Source organism: Myotis myotis, unplaced genomic scaffold (assembly GCF_014108235.1).
Source record: "Myotis myotis isolate mMyoMyo1 unplaced genomic scaffold, mMyoMyo1.p scaffold_m19_p_15, whole genome shotgun sequence".
NCBI classification, from domain to species: domain Eukaryota; kingdom Metazoa; phylum Chordata; class Mammalia; order Chiroptera; family Vespertilionidae; genus Myotis; species Myotis myotis.
In genome coordinates, this window is record NW_023416319.1 from 39,888,226 (window position 1) to 39,905,819 (window position 17,594).

At 47.1% G+C, this 17,594-nt stretch overlaps 1 protein-coding gene across 3 annotated transcripts in view; it reads left to right on the forward strand.

Moving 5' to 3' along the window:
* The first annotated feature begins 6,010 nt into the window (after window positions 1-6,010).
* Window positions 6,011-17,594, forward strand: part of STOX1 (storkhead box 1) — a 49,722-nt gene continuing 38,138 nt past the window's right edge. For all 3 annotated transcript variants that reach the window (XM_036336919.1, XM_036336920.1, XM_036336921.1), the window contains exon 1: window positions 6,011-6,409. In XM_036336919.1, coding sequence (XP_036192812.1) covers window positions 6,100-6,409 — 310 coding nt within the window. In that variant the 5' untranslated portion in view covers window positions 6,011-6,099. The remainder of the gene's footprint in view (window positions 6,410-17,594) is intronic.

Consider the following 17,594-nt stretch of genomic DNA (forward strand, 5'->3'; position numbering starts at 1 on the left):
TCTTTCCTAAAGTGGGCTTATCTGGGCAGGGATTTCAGGCTTATAAAGTGGACAAGAGAAGGATCCTCTGGAAATAGGAGAGGAGAAAAGTGAAGTAAATTGTTAGCAATTATTTACTCCTGACGGAATAAAATTAACAGTCGTTAAAATTTCCATTTGTTATCTTAACTGGTTTGGTTCAGTGGATAGAGTGTTGGCCTGCAGAGTGAAAGGTCCCAGGTTTGATTCCGGCCAAGGGCATGTACCTTGATTGTGGGCACATCCCCAGTGGGAGATGTGCAGGAGGCAGCTGATCGATGTTTCTAACTCTCTATCTCTCTCCTTTCCTCTCTGTAAAAAGTCAATAAAATATATTTTTTAGCCGAGACCGGTTTGGCTCAGTGGATAGAGCGTCGGCCTGCGGACTGAAGGGTCCTGGGTTCGGTTCCGGTCAAGGGCATGTGCCTGGGTTGCGGGCATATCCCCAGTAGGAGATGTGCAGGAGGCAGCTGATCGATGTTTCTAACTCTCTATCTCTCTCCCTTCCTCTCTGTAAAAAATCAATAAAATATTTAATATATATATATATATATTTTTTTTTAAAAAAATCCATTTGTCAAAATGACCAGAGATAATCTTTTAATGTCCTGATATAAATTTCTGGAAGTATGTTTTGAAAAAGTATTTATATATGGTAATTAATACACAGTGAAAAAAAGCTTCCCTTACCCTGTTCCCTGTTCCTCTCTCTAGAGCTAATCATTGTTATCACCAACTTAAAAAAAAAAAGTTTGATTCTAGAGAGAGAGAAGAAAGGAGAGGGAGAGAGAGAAACATCCTTGGCTGCCTCTTGCAGGACTCCCACTGGGGATTGAGTCTGGACACCCCCCCCCGCCCCCAACCAGGAATTAAACCAGGAACCTCTCCATGCCTGGGACGATGCTTAACTGAGCCATACCAGCCAGGGCATCAGCAGCTTGCAATGTATTTCCTAGAGATTTCCCAGATACACATGCATATATGTGCCCATTTTTTCTTTTTTAACAGTAGCTGGTCTAGCGTACACTAGACCTACTATTCTATTTACTTTTTACTAAAATTTATTTGGGATATTGTCTTAGATAAGCATATAAAGTTCTATCCATCTTTTTAAAAATATGTTTTTATTGATTTTAGAGAGACAGGAAGGGAGAGGGAGAGAGAGATAGAAACATTGATGAGAAAGAAACGTCATCAATCGGCTGCCTCCTGCATACCCCTAACTGGGAATCCAGCTGCAACCCAGTCATGTGCCCTGACAGGGAATCGAACCGGTGACATCCTGGGTTGATGCTCAACCACTGAACCACACTGGCCGGGCTCTATGCATCTTTTTTTTTTTTTTTTTTTTAATATATTTTTTATTGATTTTCCACAGAGAGGAAGGGAAAGAGATAGAGAGTTAGAAACATCGATGAGAGAGAAACATCGATCAGCTGCCTCCTGCACATCCCCCACTGGGGACGTGCCCGCAACCCAGGTACATGCCCTTGACCGGAATCGAACCTGGGACCTTTCAGTCCGCAGGCCGACGCTCTATCCACTGAGCCAAACCGGTTTTGGCTCTATGCATCTTTTTAATGACTGCCTAGCATGCAGCTTAGATTTGTATATAGTGTTAGAGTTATGTTGTCCTTTCTCAGGCATAGAGTCCACTGAAAATGTAAAATTTAAAAAATCCCTCTATCCTGAGAATTTTTAGTTAATTTTGACTACTCTGTGCCTTTTAAGTGGAGAATGAATGTTTGTGGTCTGGTCTGCAGGAGCCACAAGATGGAAGGCTCTTGAGAAGTTCCATTTGTCTAGTTTTGCTATATGATACAGGCAGAGTTGGAGGCTATAGTTTTCTTCCTTTCTTTCTTTCTTTCTTTCTTTCTTTCTTTCTTTCTTTCTTTCTTTCTTTCTTCCTTTCTTTCTTTCTTTCTCCCTTCCTTCCTTCCTTCCTTCCTTCCTTCCTTCCTTCCTTCCTTCCTTCCTTTCTTTCTTTCTTCCTCTCTTTCTCTCTTTCTTTTTTTCTTTTTGTTAATCCTCACTTGAGAGTATTTTTCCATTTATTTTTAGAGAGAGTGGGAGAGAGGCAGAGAGATACAGAGAGAGAAACATCCAACATTGATGTGAGAGAAACACATTGATTGGTTGCCTCCCGCACACACCCCAACTCAGGACCGGGGATAGAGTCTGCAGCGGAGGTACGTGTCCTTGACTGGAATCAAACCCGGGACCCTTCAGTCCTTTGGCCCGTGCTCTATCCACTGAGATAAACTGACTAGGGTTGCTCTTTCTTTTCGTTTTTAAGTTGTGCATTTTTAAAAATATATATATTTTATTGATTTTCTTACAGAGAGGAAGAGAGAGAGTTAGAAACATTAATGAGAGAGACACATTGATCAGCTGCTTCCTGCACACCTCCTACCCGGGATATGCCTTGATGGGAATCGAACCTGGGACCTTTCAGTTCGCAGGCTGACGCTCTATCCACTGAGCCAAACCAGTTAGGGCCAAGTTGTACATTTTTAAATTGATTTGAGAGAGAGAGAGAGAGAGAGAGGCAGCGATTTGTTGTCCTTTCACCTATTTATGCATTCATTAGCTGCTTCTTTATATGTGCCCTGACCAGAGATCAAACCCACAACCAGGGTAATGCTCTAACCAACTGAGCTACCCGGCCAGGGCCTGTAGTTTTAACATTTAAGATATGGCCCTAACCGGTTTGGCTCAGAGGATAGCGCGTCGGCCTGAGGACCAAAGGGTCCCGGGTTCGATTCCAGTCAAGGGCATGTACCTTGGGTGCAGGCACATCCCCAGTAGGGGGTGTGCAGGAGGCAGCTGATCGGTGTTTCTAACTCCCTATCCCTCTGCCTTCCTCTCTGTAAAAAATCAATAAAATATATTTTTTAAAAAAGATATGTTCCATTTTATAGGAGTTTGAGAATTGTGGGGGTTGAGTAGCTGATCCTTTGGGAAAACTAATGGCTGTCCAGTTTAAAATTTTTCTCTTTACATTCTTTCTCCCTTCTTTGTTAATTGGACTAGCGTAAATAAAATAAGGGACATTTCGTACCTCTGAAATCTCTATCTCATAATATCAGGCCATGAGATTTCACATCTGGATCTACCTTGGGGCATCCTTGCAGCCACAGGCCCTGTTAATAAGGGCCTGGTTGTGCATTTCCAGTTCAAATTCTTGGAAGAGAGAATCCAGGTCAGGACAAATTTTCACATCAGATACAGGTCCAGTGAGTCAGAATGAAGGCCGTCTGGCTTCCCCCTCTAGCCAGGCGTGTGGGCAAGGAGACGCTGGGATCTGCACTCACCATCTAAGAGCTTTGTCCTTGGATGAGCAGCCGCAACTTTCTAAACTTTTGTTTTTTTCGTGAAAGATGGGACTTGATCATATTCCTCCTTTCAGAGAGTTAATTTTGAGAATGAAATTAGATCACATGTGTAAAAAAACCCTCTGTGCAGTTCCAGGCACAGAGGGAGCTGTGAGTAAATGGGAATCATCATCGTCATGATTATGATGGAAAAGGCACAGTCCTGGATGCTAGATCCACGGAGTTCAAAGTCATAGTGCCCCATGATGACACAGAACTCGGGGAGGAACTGTGTTCTCCCTGTGGCTGCATAGGTAAAGGAGGTTACTTCATTTGGACTCTCAGCTGTCTTCATCCATCCATCCATCCATCCATCTTAGAGTCAGAATTCAGATGGGAGGGTATTGTCTCAGGCTTGTACGCTAATTAGAACTGAAAATTTAGTAGTAGGGAACCCTGACTTGGCAGTGGTCTGACTCCATTTCTTACTATATCCGTGACTGGGAAACACATCTGAATCTAACTGAGCTGTAGGTTCCTTATCTGTAACACGTGCATGCGATAGCAATTAATGCAGAGCCGTGACGTTAGTGCCCCAATACAGAGTGTCCAATAAATGCGAGTGATTGCTATGTAGTATCACCATCCATCATTTATTGTGATAGTTACTAGGGACAGTTATAGATGGTCCCAGTAGTTGTTACTGATGATGGGTGAAGTGAGGGAGTGGGGAGTCTGGAATGAGGCCCAGGTCTTGCCAAGCACTTCTGTTCCCTCTTACACTGCCCATTTCTAGTGGTAGTAATGCCCTTCCCCTCCTTTTGTTGTAATGTGCCCCCCGAATCACACAAGGATGCCTCAAGAAGTCGAATCAAGGCCCTAACCGGTTTGGCTCAGTGGATAGAGTGTCGGCCTGCGGACTGAATGGTCCCAGGTTTGATTCCGGCCAAGGGCATGTGCCTTGGTTGTGGGCACATCCCCAGTGGGGGGTGTGCAGGAGGCAGCTGATGGTTGTTTCTCTCTCATCGATGTTTCTAACTCTCTATTTCTCTCCCTTCCTCTCTGTAAAAAATCAATAAAATATATTAAAAAAAAAAAAAGAAGTCAAATTAGGAGTCACATTTATTTCGAAGCTGGGACTACGAGAGGGCAATGCTCTCCAAATCTCGTAGTGATAAGATGGCCGCAACACCAGATTTATATAGGCAAAAATCACAAAGGTATTGATGACATCTCGAGGTTTGGAATGAAGAGCCTGGTTTGCAAAAAAGCAGTTTGTTACAGAAGCTAGATTGAGCCGATTAGTTATCTACAAAGATCAGTTATAGTTTTGAGTCTTGGGACCACTGAGTTGACAGGAACGCATTATCTGGAGCCACTGAAGCAATTAGGAGTAATTGTGCAGTCCTGGTCTCCAGTACAGAGGAACGTGTTTTCTAAAACCAGTATGACCACAACCAATGGGGTATTCAATGGGATGGGATGATTTATATAGTTCAGAAAATCAAAATAACTTTTCTATTGTTTTAGCAAGCAAATAATGACAGAAGCCAAGTCAGCAGGGTTAAAATATTAAACAGCAATTCCCACCCAAGCATGGTTGCCACCGTGCTTCACTTTCCCATTCCTTCTTGGGGGAGCCCTCTCCCAGTGCCTCTGTCCTCGGCATCTGCATTGTCCCTGTTCCTGGGAGGCAGTGGCTACTGTTCTATGACAGATCACCAGTTCCTTCTCCCGTTACACTGCGGGCAAGTCGGAGTCTCAGTCCAGTCCTATCCCCCGACCCAATCCAGGGCGGAATCGCACCGACTTCATCACTGCGCAGCGCTACTGGGGCGCCACCTCTGGAACCCTTTACTTCTCTTATCACTTCAATGTCCCAGGGCGGGGCCAGATCCCAGAACCTCAGAAAGTCAAGGGTGAAAAAGTCCTGAGAGTCCCAACTCTTTTTTAAAAAAATATTTTTATTGATTTCAGAGAGGAAGGGAGAGGGAGGGAGAGAGAAACATCAACAATGAGAGAGAATCATTGATCTGCTGCCTCCTGCACGCCCACATTGGGGACGGAGCCCCAACCGGCCCACCGAACTGTGACCTTCTGGTTCATACGGCTACGCTCCACCACGGAGCCGCGCCAGCGGGGCCCAGCGCCTTATTTTATAGGACAATAAGCTGAAGCTCAGAGAGAGGGGAAGTGAACTGTCTAAACAGGTTAGGAGCCCACAGATTCAAACCTGGGTTTCCGGCCACGAGCGAGGCTCTTGACACCTCCAGGCTGCCTGTCCCTTGTGGCCCCTCTCGCTGGGGGCGACTACAAGCCAGGGCGGCCACCGGGCCCTCGCGGCTTTGGGGATCCCTGGCCGGCCGTGCAGCCAGCGCCGCGGTGGGAGGCGGCTCGGCTCTCTAGGGGCTGCAGGGCTCCCCGAGGACTTGGGGAAGCCCCGGGCAGGCCCACTGGAGCGAGGGGAGTCGCCGGGGCGGGGCGGGCAGAGCCAGGATGGCATGCGGAGAGTGAGCCGGGAACTGGGCACTTGGAAACGCTTACAGAGCGCCTCGCGGGTGAGAGCAGCGGCCGGCCCCAGGGCCGCGCGTCCCGCCCACCCCCGGCCCTCGGAGCCCGCTGACCCCGCCCCCTGGAGCCCGGTTCCCCGGACGGCCCGCGCCGCGCGCAGTCAGCCGATCGCTCCCGCCGGGCGTGCGGCGCCCGGGCCGCCAGTGCCCTGCACCCGCCGCTGCGCCAGGCGGGGGGCCACGGCCGTCCGCGCAGCATGGCCCGGCCCGTGCAGCTGGCACCGGGGTCGCTGGCACTGGTGCTCAGCCGGTTGGAGACGCCGGAGGCGGCGGGGGTCGCGGAGGACCCCGGCGGGCACGCGGTGTTCCGCGCCTTTCGCCGCGCCAACGCGCGCTGCTTCTGGAACTCGCGGCTGGCGCGCGCCGCCTCGCGGCTGGCCTTCCAGGGCTGGCTGCGCCGAGGGGTGCTGCTGGTGCACGCGCCCCCCCAAAGCCTGCAGGTGCTGCGCGACGCCTGGTGCCGCCGGGCGCTGCGCCCGCCCCGCGGCTTCCGCATCAGGGCGCTGGGTGAGTGCGGGGCTGCAGGGAGGGGCGCCCGCGCGGGCGGCGGAGACCCAGCCCCGGTTCCCCGGCTCAACTTGGAGGGGGCGGCGGCGGGGCGGGTGAGGGGGTGAGAAAACTGGCCGGTGGCTGGAGGAGGGCTCTCCTCCGAGCATTCCCTCCAGCTGGGACCCTGACGCCCCGAGCGGTCCCAGCCCCCGGGACACGCAGGGCCAACTCCAGGAGGCCTCCATTGCTCGAGTCTTCCAGCCAGTGGAGCGCGCAGGTTCCTGGCCGAAGGAACTTCCTACTTAGGAAAGTGATGCTTTGGGGGGACAGGCTTTGTGCTCGGGAGCCAGAGGCTTGGTCAGGAGACAGGGGCCTCTGTCTCTGCTCCATGGGGGCGCTTAGAAGGGGAGCCCTAGGGGTTGGCCAGAATCTACCGGTTCTGAACTGGCTGCTTTTATTTATTTTTTCAGTTGCAGACTTGGAGCAGTGTGTGGTTTTCGTATTCTGCTGTATTGGGTGGTGTGGCGGTGTTGGATCAGGGCCCGCGGAAGGTTTGGGGTCGTTAACTGCTTGGGTAAAAGAAATGACAAATGGCGTTGTGAACACATCCCATCGGCTAAATAGAATTCCTCCTTTCCAGCCTTTTCAGAGAGCCCACTTGTTTGAAGACAGGCAGCAGCCTTTGCCTGTGTGACATAGCTTCTCATTTGGGAAACTAAACCACTGCAGCGCGGAGTGAGTGTTCTCTGGCACCGGCCGCTACACTCAGGGGGCTGTCAGCTCCCGGTAACAGCCTGGTTCTGTCTGTCTGCATGTATGTGGGGTTGTGACGGCGGTTTGATGGTGTGCTGTTGACAAGTCACCAGTTGTTCCAGCCCTGGATTTTGACTCATACCAAGGAACCCCGCTCTGCCTCAGTCCATAAATCCTCCTCAGAGGAGGAGCAGCAAATAGAAAACATGTGTTTTAGTCCCCAGGGGTAAAGAGACGGGATAGCAAGAGGCACTCGATGTTGTGCATCACCTGTCAGAGATGATGTCTCTGCATCCCAGGTCAGTGAGGTTAAACCTTGGCTTGTCACCTCCATGCATTACCATTCTGTCTGGTATGCCCCCCCCCCCCACACACACCCTTTTTCTTCCCTTAAGAGCAAAAAAAGAGCTCATTTGCAAAGCCACATACACGCATTTCATCTCCTTTTACTTGCAGGAGTGAGTGAAGAAAATAGGTTTTTGGCTCGGAAAGCCGAAATTCTCACAGGGGAAGGGTGGATGAAAAACCCTTTTCAGTTCTGTGTCCTGGGTTTTTCTGGTTTGAATTAGCGGTTGCATTCTCTGGTTCCCCCACCCCCTTTTGAAGGGTGAGCATAGAGCCTATTGCAGAAAGGGGGTGGGTGGAGTCGGGGTCTAGACCTGAGGGTGAAATAGAGAGGGCTTGTGCTAAGCCAGAGGCAGCCAAGATGCTTACTACCTGGGGTCCAGCGAGCAGTGGTGAATGCTGGTTCCTGGGCCGGCCCGGGTTAGCTGCCACCTGAAAGAGGCAGTGGACAAAGTGAACACATCACCAGGTGCTCTGATTCTCCACCATGAGGCATGCTGCCTCATTGCATCACTCAGGACCCAGTGGACACTGTGTTCTATGGAGAGTGCAATGCAGTGGTCTTTACACGGGGCCATCTTCCCTGACTTGGGTCTCTTGGCAGAAGTGATGTTGAGGTTTTTAATAGAATCCTGATAAGAATGCCGAGACCGGTTTGGCTCAGTGGATAGAGCGTCGGCTTGCGGACTGAAGGGTCCCAGGTTCAATTCCGGTCAGGGGCATGTACCTGGGTTGCGGGCACATCCCCGGTGGAAGGTGTGCAGGAGGCGGCTGATCGATGTTTCTCTCTCATCGATGTTTCTAACTCTCTATCCCTCTCCCTTCCTCTCTGTAAAAAATCAATAAAATATATTTAAAAAAAAAAAAAAAGAATGGCCCTGACCGGATTGGCTCAGTGGATGGAGTGTCGGCCTGAGGACTGAAGGGTCCCAGGTTCAATTCCGGTCAAGGGCATGTACCTTGGTTGCAGTCACATCCCCAGTAGGGGGTGTGTAGGAGGCAGCTGATTGATGTTTCTCTTCCATCGATGTTTCTAGCTCTCTATCCCTCTCCCTTCCTCTCTGTAAAAATCAATAAAATATATTAAAAAAAAAAAAAGAATGAAGACATTTAGCTGGAATTTGTACAAAACCACCTTTTGGGACATTTTGAGGCGGCAAATGGGGAAAGATCTTATTTAATGCCAGTTAGTGGATTCATATGGGGGGAGGTTGTTTGAATAGAATCTAACGTGGGGTCCTTGGGTCAGGTCAGAGGAGAGGAGGCATCAAGGCAGCCTTGGAAGGTGGTGAAGGCAGGGGGAGCTGCCTTGCCCCACAGGAGCTGGGAGTTGCAGTTGGCTTGCTTTCCTGAATCCGGCAGCACTGGCTTCCAGAGGCTAAAATGGGCTTCGGGAAGGCAAGGGAAGAGCAGCGGTGCACTGCTGGGGGTTTCACATCGTACTTGTTACTTTGTGGGAACCAGCAGAACTAGAAAAAAATACAAAGGACCAATTTGGTTAGATCAGTTTGGTATCTTTGCTGTAGTTTTTTTTTTTTTTAATATATTTTTATTGATTTCAGAGAGGAAGGGAGAGGGAGAGAGAGATAGAAACATCAATGATGAGAGAGAATCATTGATCACCTTGCCTCCTGCATGCCCGCCACTGGAGATCAAGCTGGCAACCCGGGCATGTGCCCTTGACCAAAATTAAATCCAGGACCCTTCAGTCCCCAGGCCGACGCTCTATCCACTGAGCCAAACCAGCTAGGGCTGTAGGTTTTTATTGTTTGTTTGTTTCTTTTTTAAATATATTTTATTGATTTTTTACAGAGAGAAAGGGAAAGGGATAGAGAATTAGAAACATTGAGGAGAGAGAAACATCAATTCAGCTGCCTCCTGCACACTCCCTACCAAGGTATATGCCCTTGACCGAGAATTGAACCTGGGACCCTTCAGTCCATAGGCCAACACTCTATCCACTGAGCCAAACCGGTTAGGGCTGTTTGTTTGTTTTTAAGGCTCACTTCTCCTACATAAAAGTACTTGGGCCTAGGGAATACTGCCAGCCAGCTGGCAGGGAAAGAGGTAAGGCCATGAGCGTTGTAAGCTCACCGTGCTCCCCTGGGTCCTCCTGGGCTGTTGGACCTGGGACTTACGGGGCCTCAAAGGAAATGATGAGGGAGTGCCGTGGCCAAGCAGGCAGAAGCGACCTGAGCCCAGATGCAGACCCGAAGTTAAGGCCTGAAGGGGTTTGTTTTCTCCATGTTTTGTGCCCTTTCTTTCCCTCCCCCCTTCACTTTCTCTACCTCGGCTTCCCTCTGATGAGAAGGCATTTCCCAGGCCGAGGGCTTTTCCCTAGACAGAGGGATATAGGATGTATATTTTTAAAATTTTATTTTTCGATTACAGTTGACATTCAGTATTATTTTATATTAGTTTCAGGTGTACAGCATAGGATCTTTAACAAACTAATTCTCTTTTTGTGCTCTAGTCCTCACGTGTTTTCGTCTTTCATTTCTTTCTTTTAAATTAGCAAATGACATTAGCAGATGAGAGGGGTGAGCCGAGAGCTGGAGGAAGACATCTGTTTACCTAGCTGAACCGCAGGTGGTAGGGGTGGAGGACACCCGGATTTGTTTGGGTGAATCAATTGTTACTCCGGGCCCACACCTACCAGGTAGATGAAAGATTAATGACGGCTTCCTGGGGTGAGGAGGGGGAAGGCCACTTGGCCAAACAAGTTTGTTCCCTTCTCCTGACGTTTATAGCTGAGGTATCCACATTCTAATCCCATCATTGAATGAGAATGTCTGTGGTTCTTTTACAACATTTGCTTCATTCATTCACTCATGTGCCAGACACTGTTCTAGGTGTTTCGATGTATCTTTCATGGACTGTTTGTCTCCTCCATATTCAGTTGCAGAGGGATAGTTGAGTGGGAGGCTAGGTTCACAGTCTTCTCCATTCCACAGTGACCTGTGTGGGCGGGTTCTGCCTCTGATTGAGTTGGGCCAGAGTTCCCTGGTGTGTGCTTGGGGAGTGGGTAAATACAGATCTGGCAGGTCAGGCTGGTGCAGGGCAGCTAATGTGAGAATCTTCCCACCTCCCCTCATGACCCTTCTCCCTGCTTCCTGAAACATTTCTTTTCTTTTTATTTTTTTTTAAATATATTTTATTGATTTTTTACAGAGAGGAAGGGAGAGAGATAGAGAGTTAGAAACATCGACGAGAGAGAAACATCGATCAGCTGCCTCCTGCACATCTCCTACTGGGGATATGCCCGAAACCCAGGTACATGCCCTTGATCGGAATCGAACCTGGGACCTTTCAGTCCGCAGGCCGACGCTCTATCCACTGAGCCAAACCGGTTTCGGCTCTTTTCTTTTTAAATATATTTTATTGATTTTCTACAGAGAGGAAGGGAGAGGGATAGAGAGTTAGAAACATCGACGAGACGAGAGAGAAACATCGATCAGCTGCCTCCTGCACACCCCCTACTGGGGATGTGCCCACAACCAAGGTACATGCCCTTGACCCGCATCGAACCTGGGACCCTTGAGTCCGCAGGCCGACGCTCTATCCACTGAGCCAAACCGATTAGGGCCTGAAACATTTCTGAGCACACAGAGATATTAAGGTAAAATTGCAAGTGCCTTTGAAGACTAGAGGCCAGTCACTAATTTATGCTAGGTGTAAATGACTGACTGCAGAATCTAGTCTGCGATCTGGTGTGGGAGAGGAACAGCTCAGGGGTATGGGTGCCTGATTGTACAAGAGTTGGGCAAACGTCTTAAATGTTGTCTGACTTATTCTGTGACTTAGGGAATGGCTTAGGGAAGTGTGTAGAGATGGTGAGGAGAGAGAGTGGTCCAGCTCCTATTCTGTCTTGCTTCTGAGGTCCCGCCTTGAATGATAGTAGGACATCTTTGTAGGTTTTAGTGGCCAATGGAATTTTTTGTTTGTTTTGCTAATCTTCACCTGAAGATATCTTTCCATTGATTTTTAGAGAGAGTGGAAGAGAGGGGAAAGACACACAGAGAGAAACATTGATGTGAGAGAGACACACATCAATTGGTTGCCTCCTGTGTGTGCACCAACCAGGGCCAGGGATCAAGCCTGCAACTGAGGTACGTGCCTTTGACTGGAATTGAACACAGGGCCTTTCAGTCTGCAGGCTGATGCTCTATCCATTGGGCCAAACTGGTTAGGGCTAGCTAATGGAATTTTTAAGTTGAAATTTACATTTAGTGAAATGCACAAATCATTAGTTACCATTTGATTCATTCTTCAAATCTATACTAATAAAAGGGTAATATGTTCATTAGACTGGGTTGACCAGACATCTTCTGGACGTCCGACCTCCTTCTAAACAAAGCCACGGTGGCAGGGGCTGAGGCAGAGGCGGTTAGGGGCGGTCAGGCTGGCAGGGGAGCAAGCAGTTAGGGGCGGTCAGGCTGGCAGGGGAGCAAGCAGTTAGGGGCAATCAGGCCGGCAGGGGAGCAAGCAGTTAGGGGCGGTCAGGCTGGCAGGGGAGCAAGCAGTTAGGGGCGGTCAGGCCGGCAGGGGAGCAAGCAGTTAGGGGCAATCAGGCCAGCAGGGGAGCAAGCAGTAAGGGGAGAGATCAGGCTGGCACAGGGGAGCAAGCAGTTAGGGGCGAGATTAGGCTGGCGTGGGGGAGCAAGCAGTTAGGGGTGATCAGGCTGGCAGGGGAGCAACCAGTTAGGGGTGAGATCAGACCAGCGTGGGGGAGCAAGCAGTTAGGGGGTGATCAGGTCGGCAGGGGAGAGCAATTAGGGGACGATTAGGCCAGCAGGGGAGAGCAGTTAGGGGTCTATCAGGCCAGCAGGGGAGAGCAGTTAGGGGGTGATCAGGCTGTCAGGGGAGCAGTTAGGTGGCGATCAGGTTGGCAGGCAGAGGCGGTTAGGGGCGATCAGGCAGGCAGGCAGGTGGAGTGGTTAGGAGTCAGAGGTCCCGGATTGTGAGAGGGTGCAGGCCGGGCTGAGGGACCGCCCCCCACCTCATGCACCGGGCCTCTAGTACATAAATAATTAAGTGTAACCCAAACTCCTGCTGGGGTCCAACCCCAGCAGGTCCAGGGGTCCCCAAAGGTGTGGACGGAGTCGGCGAAGAAGGAATGACACGGAGACAGTGTTCAGTTGATCAGCAGCCTAGCCAGGATCTCTAGCCAAGTTCTGGTTAGGATCTCCAGCCAGGTTCTGTGGCCATGTTCCCTCGCTAGGTTCTGTCCAGGTTCTCCAGCCAGGTTCGGTCACCAGGTTCTAGTCAGGTTCTCTTGCCATGTTCTATCCAGGTTCTGTAGCCAGGTTCTGTCTCTAGGTTCTTCAGCCAGGTTCTGTCCAGGATCTTTTGCCATGTTCTCTCCAGTGAAGTTCTTCTGTCTCTAGGTTCTGTGTAGGTTCTGTGTTGTCTTGTTACATCTGTATTTATACCAGTTGATTCCAATCCTGTCAATCTCTATTCCAAAGGTTAGGGCGTTTCTTATCTCCATTCCAGGGAGTAAAGATTATGTAGCTTAAGCATGATTGTTCATAGTTAAAATGATTAATTACCCGCCTGGCACTTAGTTAAGGGGTTTTATTCCCTCCCAAACTACAGGGGAAAATCCCTACCTGGGAAAACAACCTTTCTCAGAGAGGTGACCTTGGTTAAAACACATAGTGCCAAGAAGGTGAGCAAACATATTAAGAACAGTATGCCATATATGCCAGGTCCCTTGAAACAGCAAGGATGGACCGGCTCCCGGCAAACTCCTAATAGGATTTAGAACATTATCATTGTCCCAGAAAGTCTCCTCTTGCTCCTTCCAGTCACCTCTGCTCCCACCTTCAGGAGTAAGCACTCTTCTGATTATCTTTAAGTATAAATTTTGCCTGTTCAAGAACTTCATGGAAATGGAATCATTAGTATGTACTCTTTTGTGTAAGGATTCTTCCACTCAGCTTCATGTCCCTGCGATTCATCTCTCTTGTGTTACTAGTTCCTTTTTATTGCTGAGTAGAATTTTATGAATATACCACAGTTTATCCGTTTTACCTTAGATGAACACCTGGGATATTTCCGGTTTATGGCTATTATAAATAAAGCTCCTGTGAATATTTATGTACAAGGTGTTTTTTTTTATGTTTCTATTTTTCTGAGTTCTTATCTAGGAGAGGAATTGCTAACTCACTGATTATGTTTAGTTTTATGAAAACTTTTCCCAGAGTGGTTGTACCATTTTACATTCCTACCAACAAAGTGAGACAGTTCTGGTTGCTGCACATGTTTGCCCAAATTTGACATTTTCAGTCTTTATAATTTTAGCTATTCTGGTAGTATCTTATAGTTTTATTTATTTATTCATTTATTTATTTTAAAAAATATTTTATTGATTTTTTACAGAGCGGAAGGGAGAGGGATAGAGATTAGAAACATCGATGAGAGAGAAACATCGATCAGCTGCCTCCTGCACACCCCCTACTAGGGATGTGCCCGCAACCAAGGTACAGCCCTTGACTGGAATCGAACCTGGGACCCTTCAGCCCACAGGCCGACGCTCTATCCATTGAGCCAAACAGGTCAGGACCATTTATTTATTTTAAATATGTTTTTATTGATTTTTAGAGAGAGAGAAAGAGAGAGGGAGAGAGAGATGGAAACATTGCCGAGAGAGAAACATTGATTGGCTGCCTCCCGCACACTCCCTACTGGAGATTGAGCCCACAACCCGGGCATGTGCCCCGACTGGGAAGCATACTGGTAACCTTGGTTCATGGGTCAATGCTCAACCACTGAACCACACCAGTCAGGCAGTCTTGTGTGTTTTAAAAAATATATATTTTTAGTGATTTCAGAGAGGAAGGGAGAGAGAGAGAGAGAGAGATAGAAACATCAATGATGGGAGAGATAATTGATTGGCAGCCTCCTGCATGCCCCCCACTGGGGATGGAGTGTGCAACCCAGGCATATGCCCTTGACTGTAATCGAACCTGGGACCCTTCAGGCTGATGCTCTATCCACTGAGCCAAATTGGCTAGGGCTAAAGCTCATTTTTTATATTTTTTTCATATGTGTGTCTAATTGTTCAAGGACAGTTTGTTAAAAAGACTAGCCTTTCTCACTGAATTGCCTTTGCAGCTTGGTTGACAATCAGTTGACTCTGTCAAGATCTGTTTCCATTGATATAGAGTCTATCCTTTCACCAATACTGTACTATCTGTTTTACTTTATAGTAAGACTTGAAATTAAATATTGTGAGTCTTCCAACTTTGTTCTTCCTAAAAGTTGTTTTGGTTACTCTAGGTTCTCTGTTTTTCCATATACATTTTAGAATCAGCTTATCAGTTTCTTAAAAAATAATCCAGCTGGGTCCTGACCAGTTTGGCTCAGTGGATAGAGCGTCGGCCTGCTGACTAAAAGGTCCCAGGTTCGATTCCGGTCAAGGGCATGTACCTGGGTTGTGGGCACATCCCCAGTAGGGAGTGTTCAGGAGGCAGCTGATCGATGTTTCTCTCTCATCAATGTTTCTAACTCTCTATCCCTCTCCCTTCCTCTCTGTAAAAAATCAATAAAATATATATTTTAAAAAATCCTTTAAAAAAAAATAATCCAGCTTGGATTTTGCTTGGGATTGTGTTGAAATAGTAGATCAATATGAAGTTAGATGAAAAACTCATCGTGGTTTTCCTGAACTACCCTGGTTTTAGAAATGATAATCTTGCCCTGGCTGGTATCCACAGTGGTTAGAGCATCGATCTATGCACCCCAGGGTCTCAGGTTCCATTCCTGATCCAGGGCACGTACTTGCAGGCTCAATCCCTGGCCCTGGTTGAGGCATGTGCGGGAGGCAATCAGTTGATGTCTCTCTCACAATGCTGTTTCTCTTTCTCTCCTCCTCCCTCCCTCCCTCCCTCCCTCTCACTCTCTCTAAAAAAAAAATCAATGGAAAACTATCCTTGAGTGATAATTTTAAAAAAGGAAAAAGAAATTACAGTCTTGCTCTAGCCGGGTGGATCAGTTGGTTGGAGCATTGTCCTGTACACCAAAGGTTGCAGGTTTGATTCCCAGTCAGGGCACATACCTAGGTTGTGGGTTTGATTCCTAGTGGGGGTGGGTAAGGGAAGCTACTGATGGATGTCTCTCTCACATCGATGTTTCTCTCTCTCTCTCTCTCTCTCTCTCTCTCTCTCTCTCTCTCTCTCAAAATAAGCATATCTTCAGGTGAGGATTGAAAAAAATGATAGTCTTGCCATCTTGGGAGCCCTTTAGTCCCAGGCAAACTGGGAGCATTGGTCACCCTAATTTGGGGAGAATTGACATCTTAACATTTCATGAACATGGCATATCTCTCTGTTTGAGTGTCCTTACATACTTTTTAGTGTATTGAATATCGTTTGTTAAATTTATGTTCCTAAGAACTTATGTTTTGGATGCTATTATAAATGGTATTATTTTAAAATAAACTTTGTATTTTGGAATAATTTTAGATTTATAGAAAAATTGCAAATATATTACAGAGCTCTGTATTCATCACCCAGTCTCCCATAATTTTTTTTTACCTTTTAAAAAATTGAGTAATAGCCCAGCCAGTGTGGCTCAGCGGTTGAGCATCAACCCAGGAACCAAGAGGTCATGGGTTTGATTCCTGGTCAGGGGACATGCCCTGGTTGCAGGCTCGATTCCCAGTAGGGGGCGTGCAGGAGGCAGCTGACTGATAATGTTTCTCTCTCATCAATGTTTCTATCTCTCTATCCCTCTCTTTTCCTCTCTCTCTCTCTCTCTAAAAAAAAAAAAATCAATAAAAGCATATTTTAAAAAAATTGAGATATAATTCACATAGCATAACATTAACCATTTTAAAGAGTATAATTCAGTGGGTTTTAGGATTTTCACAGTGTTGTACAGTCATTACCATTATTTAATTTTAGAAGATTTTCATCACCCAAAAAAGAAAACCCTATACAACTACCCACTAGCAGATTCTTTCTATTTACCTCCACAACCCCTGTGAACCACTAATTCATCATCTGTCTCTGAATTTACCTGTTCTAGATATTTCATTTAAATGGAATCACAATATGTGGTCTTTTGTCCTGGTATCTTTCACTTAACATAATGTTTTCAAGGTTTATCCATGTTGTATCATGTATTAGAACTTCATTTTTGTGGCCGAATAACAATCTGTTGTGTGGATATACCACATTTTGCTTATCCATTTGTCAATGAATGGCTCTTTGGGTTGTTTCTACTTTTTGGCCATGATGAATTATGCTGCTGTGAACATCTCTGTGCAAGTCTGTGTATGGACATACATTTTAATTTTGGGGTAGATTCCATTTGGCTGTTATGAAATAATTTGTTTCTCTAATGAGATTTCCAATTTGTTTGTTTCTCATCAGCATATTTGAAATTTTATCCTTCAGCTTCTTTAAAATACTTACAATTTTAACATCTCGGTCATCTCAGGGTCAGCAAGTCAGTCTCATTGGTTGCCTTGTCTTTGAATAAGTCACTTATTTTTCTATTTCTGTATTGTCTAGTGTTTCAGATTGTACCTCTGACATGAGTGATGTGTTGTAGAGACTCTGGATTGTTACGTTCCTCTGTAGAGTGTTGCTCTCCCCTCCCCCCCTCCCAGGGTATTTTTTCCATTGCTTTTCAGAAATAGTGGAAGAGAGGAGGGAGGCAGGGAGGGAGGGAGGGAGGAAGGGAAGGAGGTGGAAGAGAGAAACATCCATTTCTCTCTGGCCTGGCTCCTAATGGGGCCTGCCTTTAGGTGAAAAGCTGTAAAAAATGGGAAATTTAGCCAGTGCCATTTCCTTCCATGAGAACCTCCCTTCCAGTTTCTACCTGGTTTTGGTTGCTTTTCAGTACCTTCAGGTAAAGGTTTTTATATTTTGTCCAAAGTTATAGTTGTTATTGGCAAGAGAGTTGGCGTACTAGGATCTCGTTCACCATTATTGGAAGCAAAACCCCAGGAATAAATGTTCTCAATTCCTGTCTTTTCTCCTCTTCTAAAATGTTATTCTGTTGTTGAACAATGCCTAGGCCATAGAGACACTCAAGGTCATTTCGACAGTCACCAAAGACAAATGCCTCTGTTCCGTCTCTTCCTTCTCCCAGA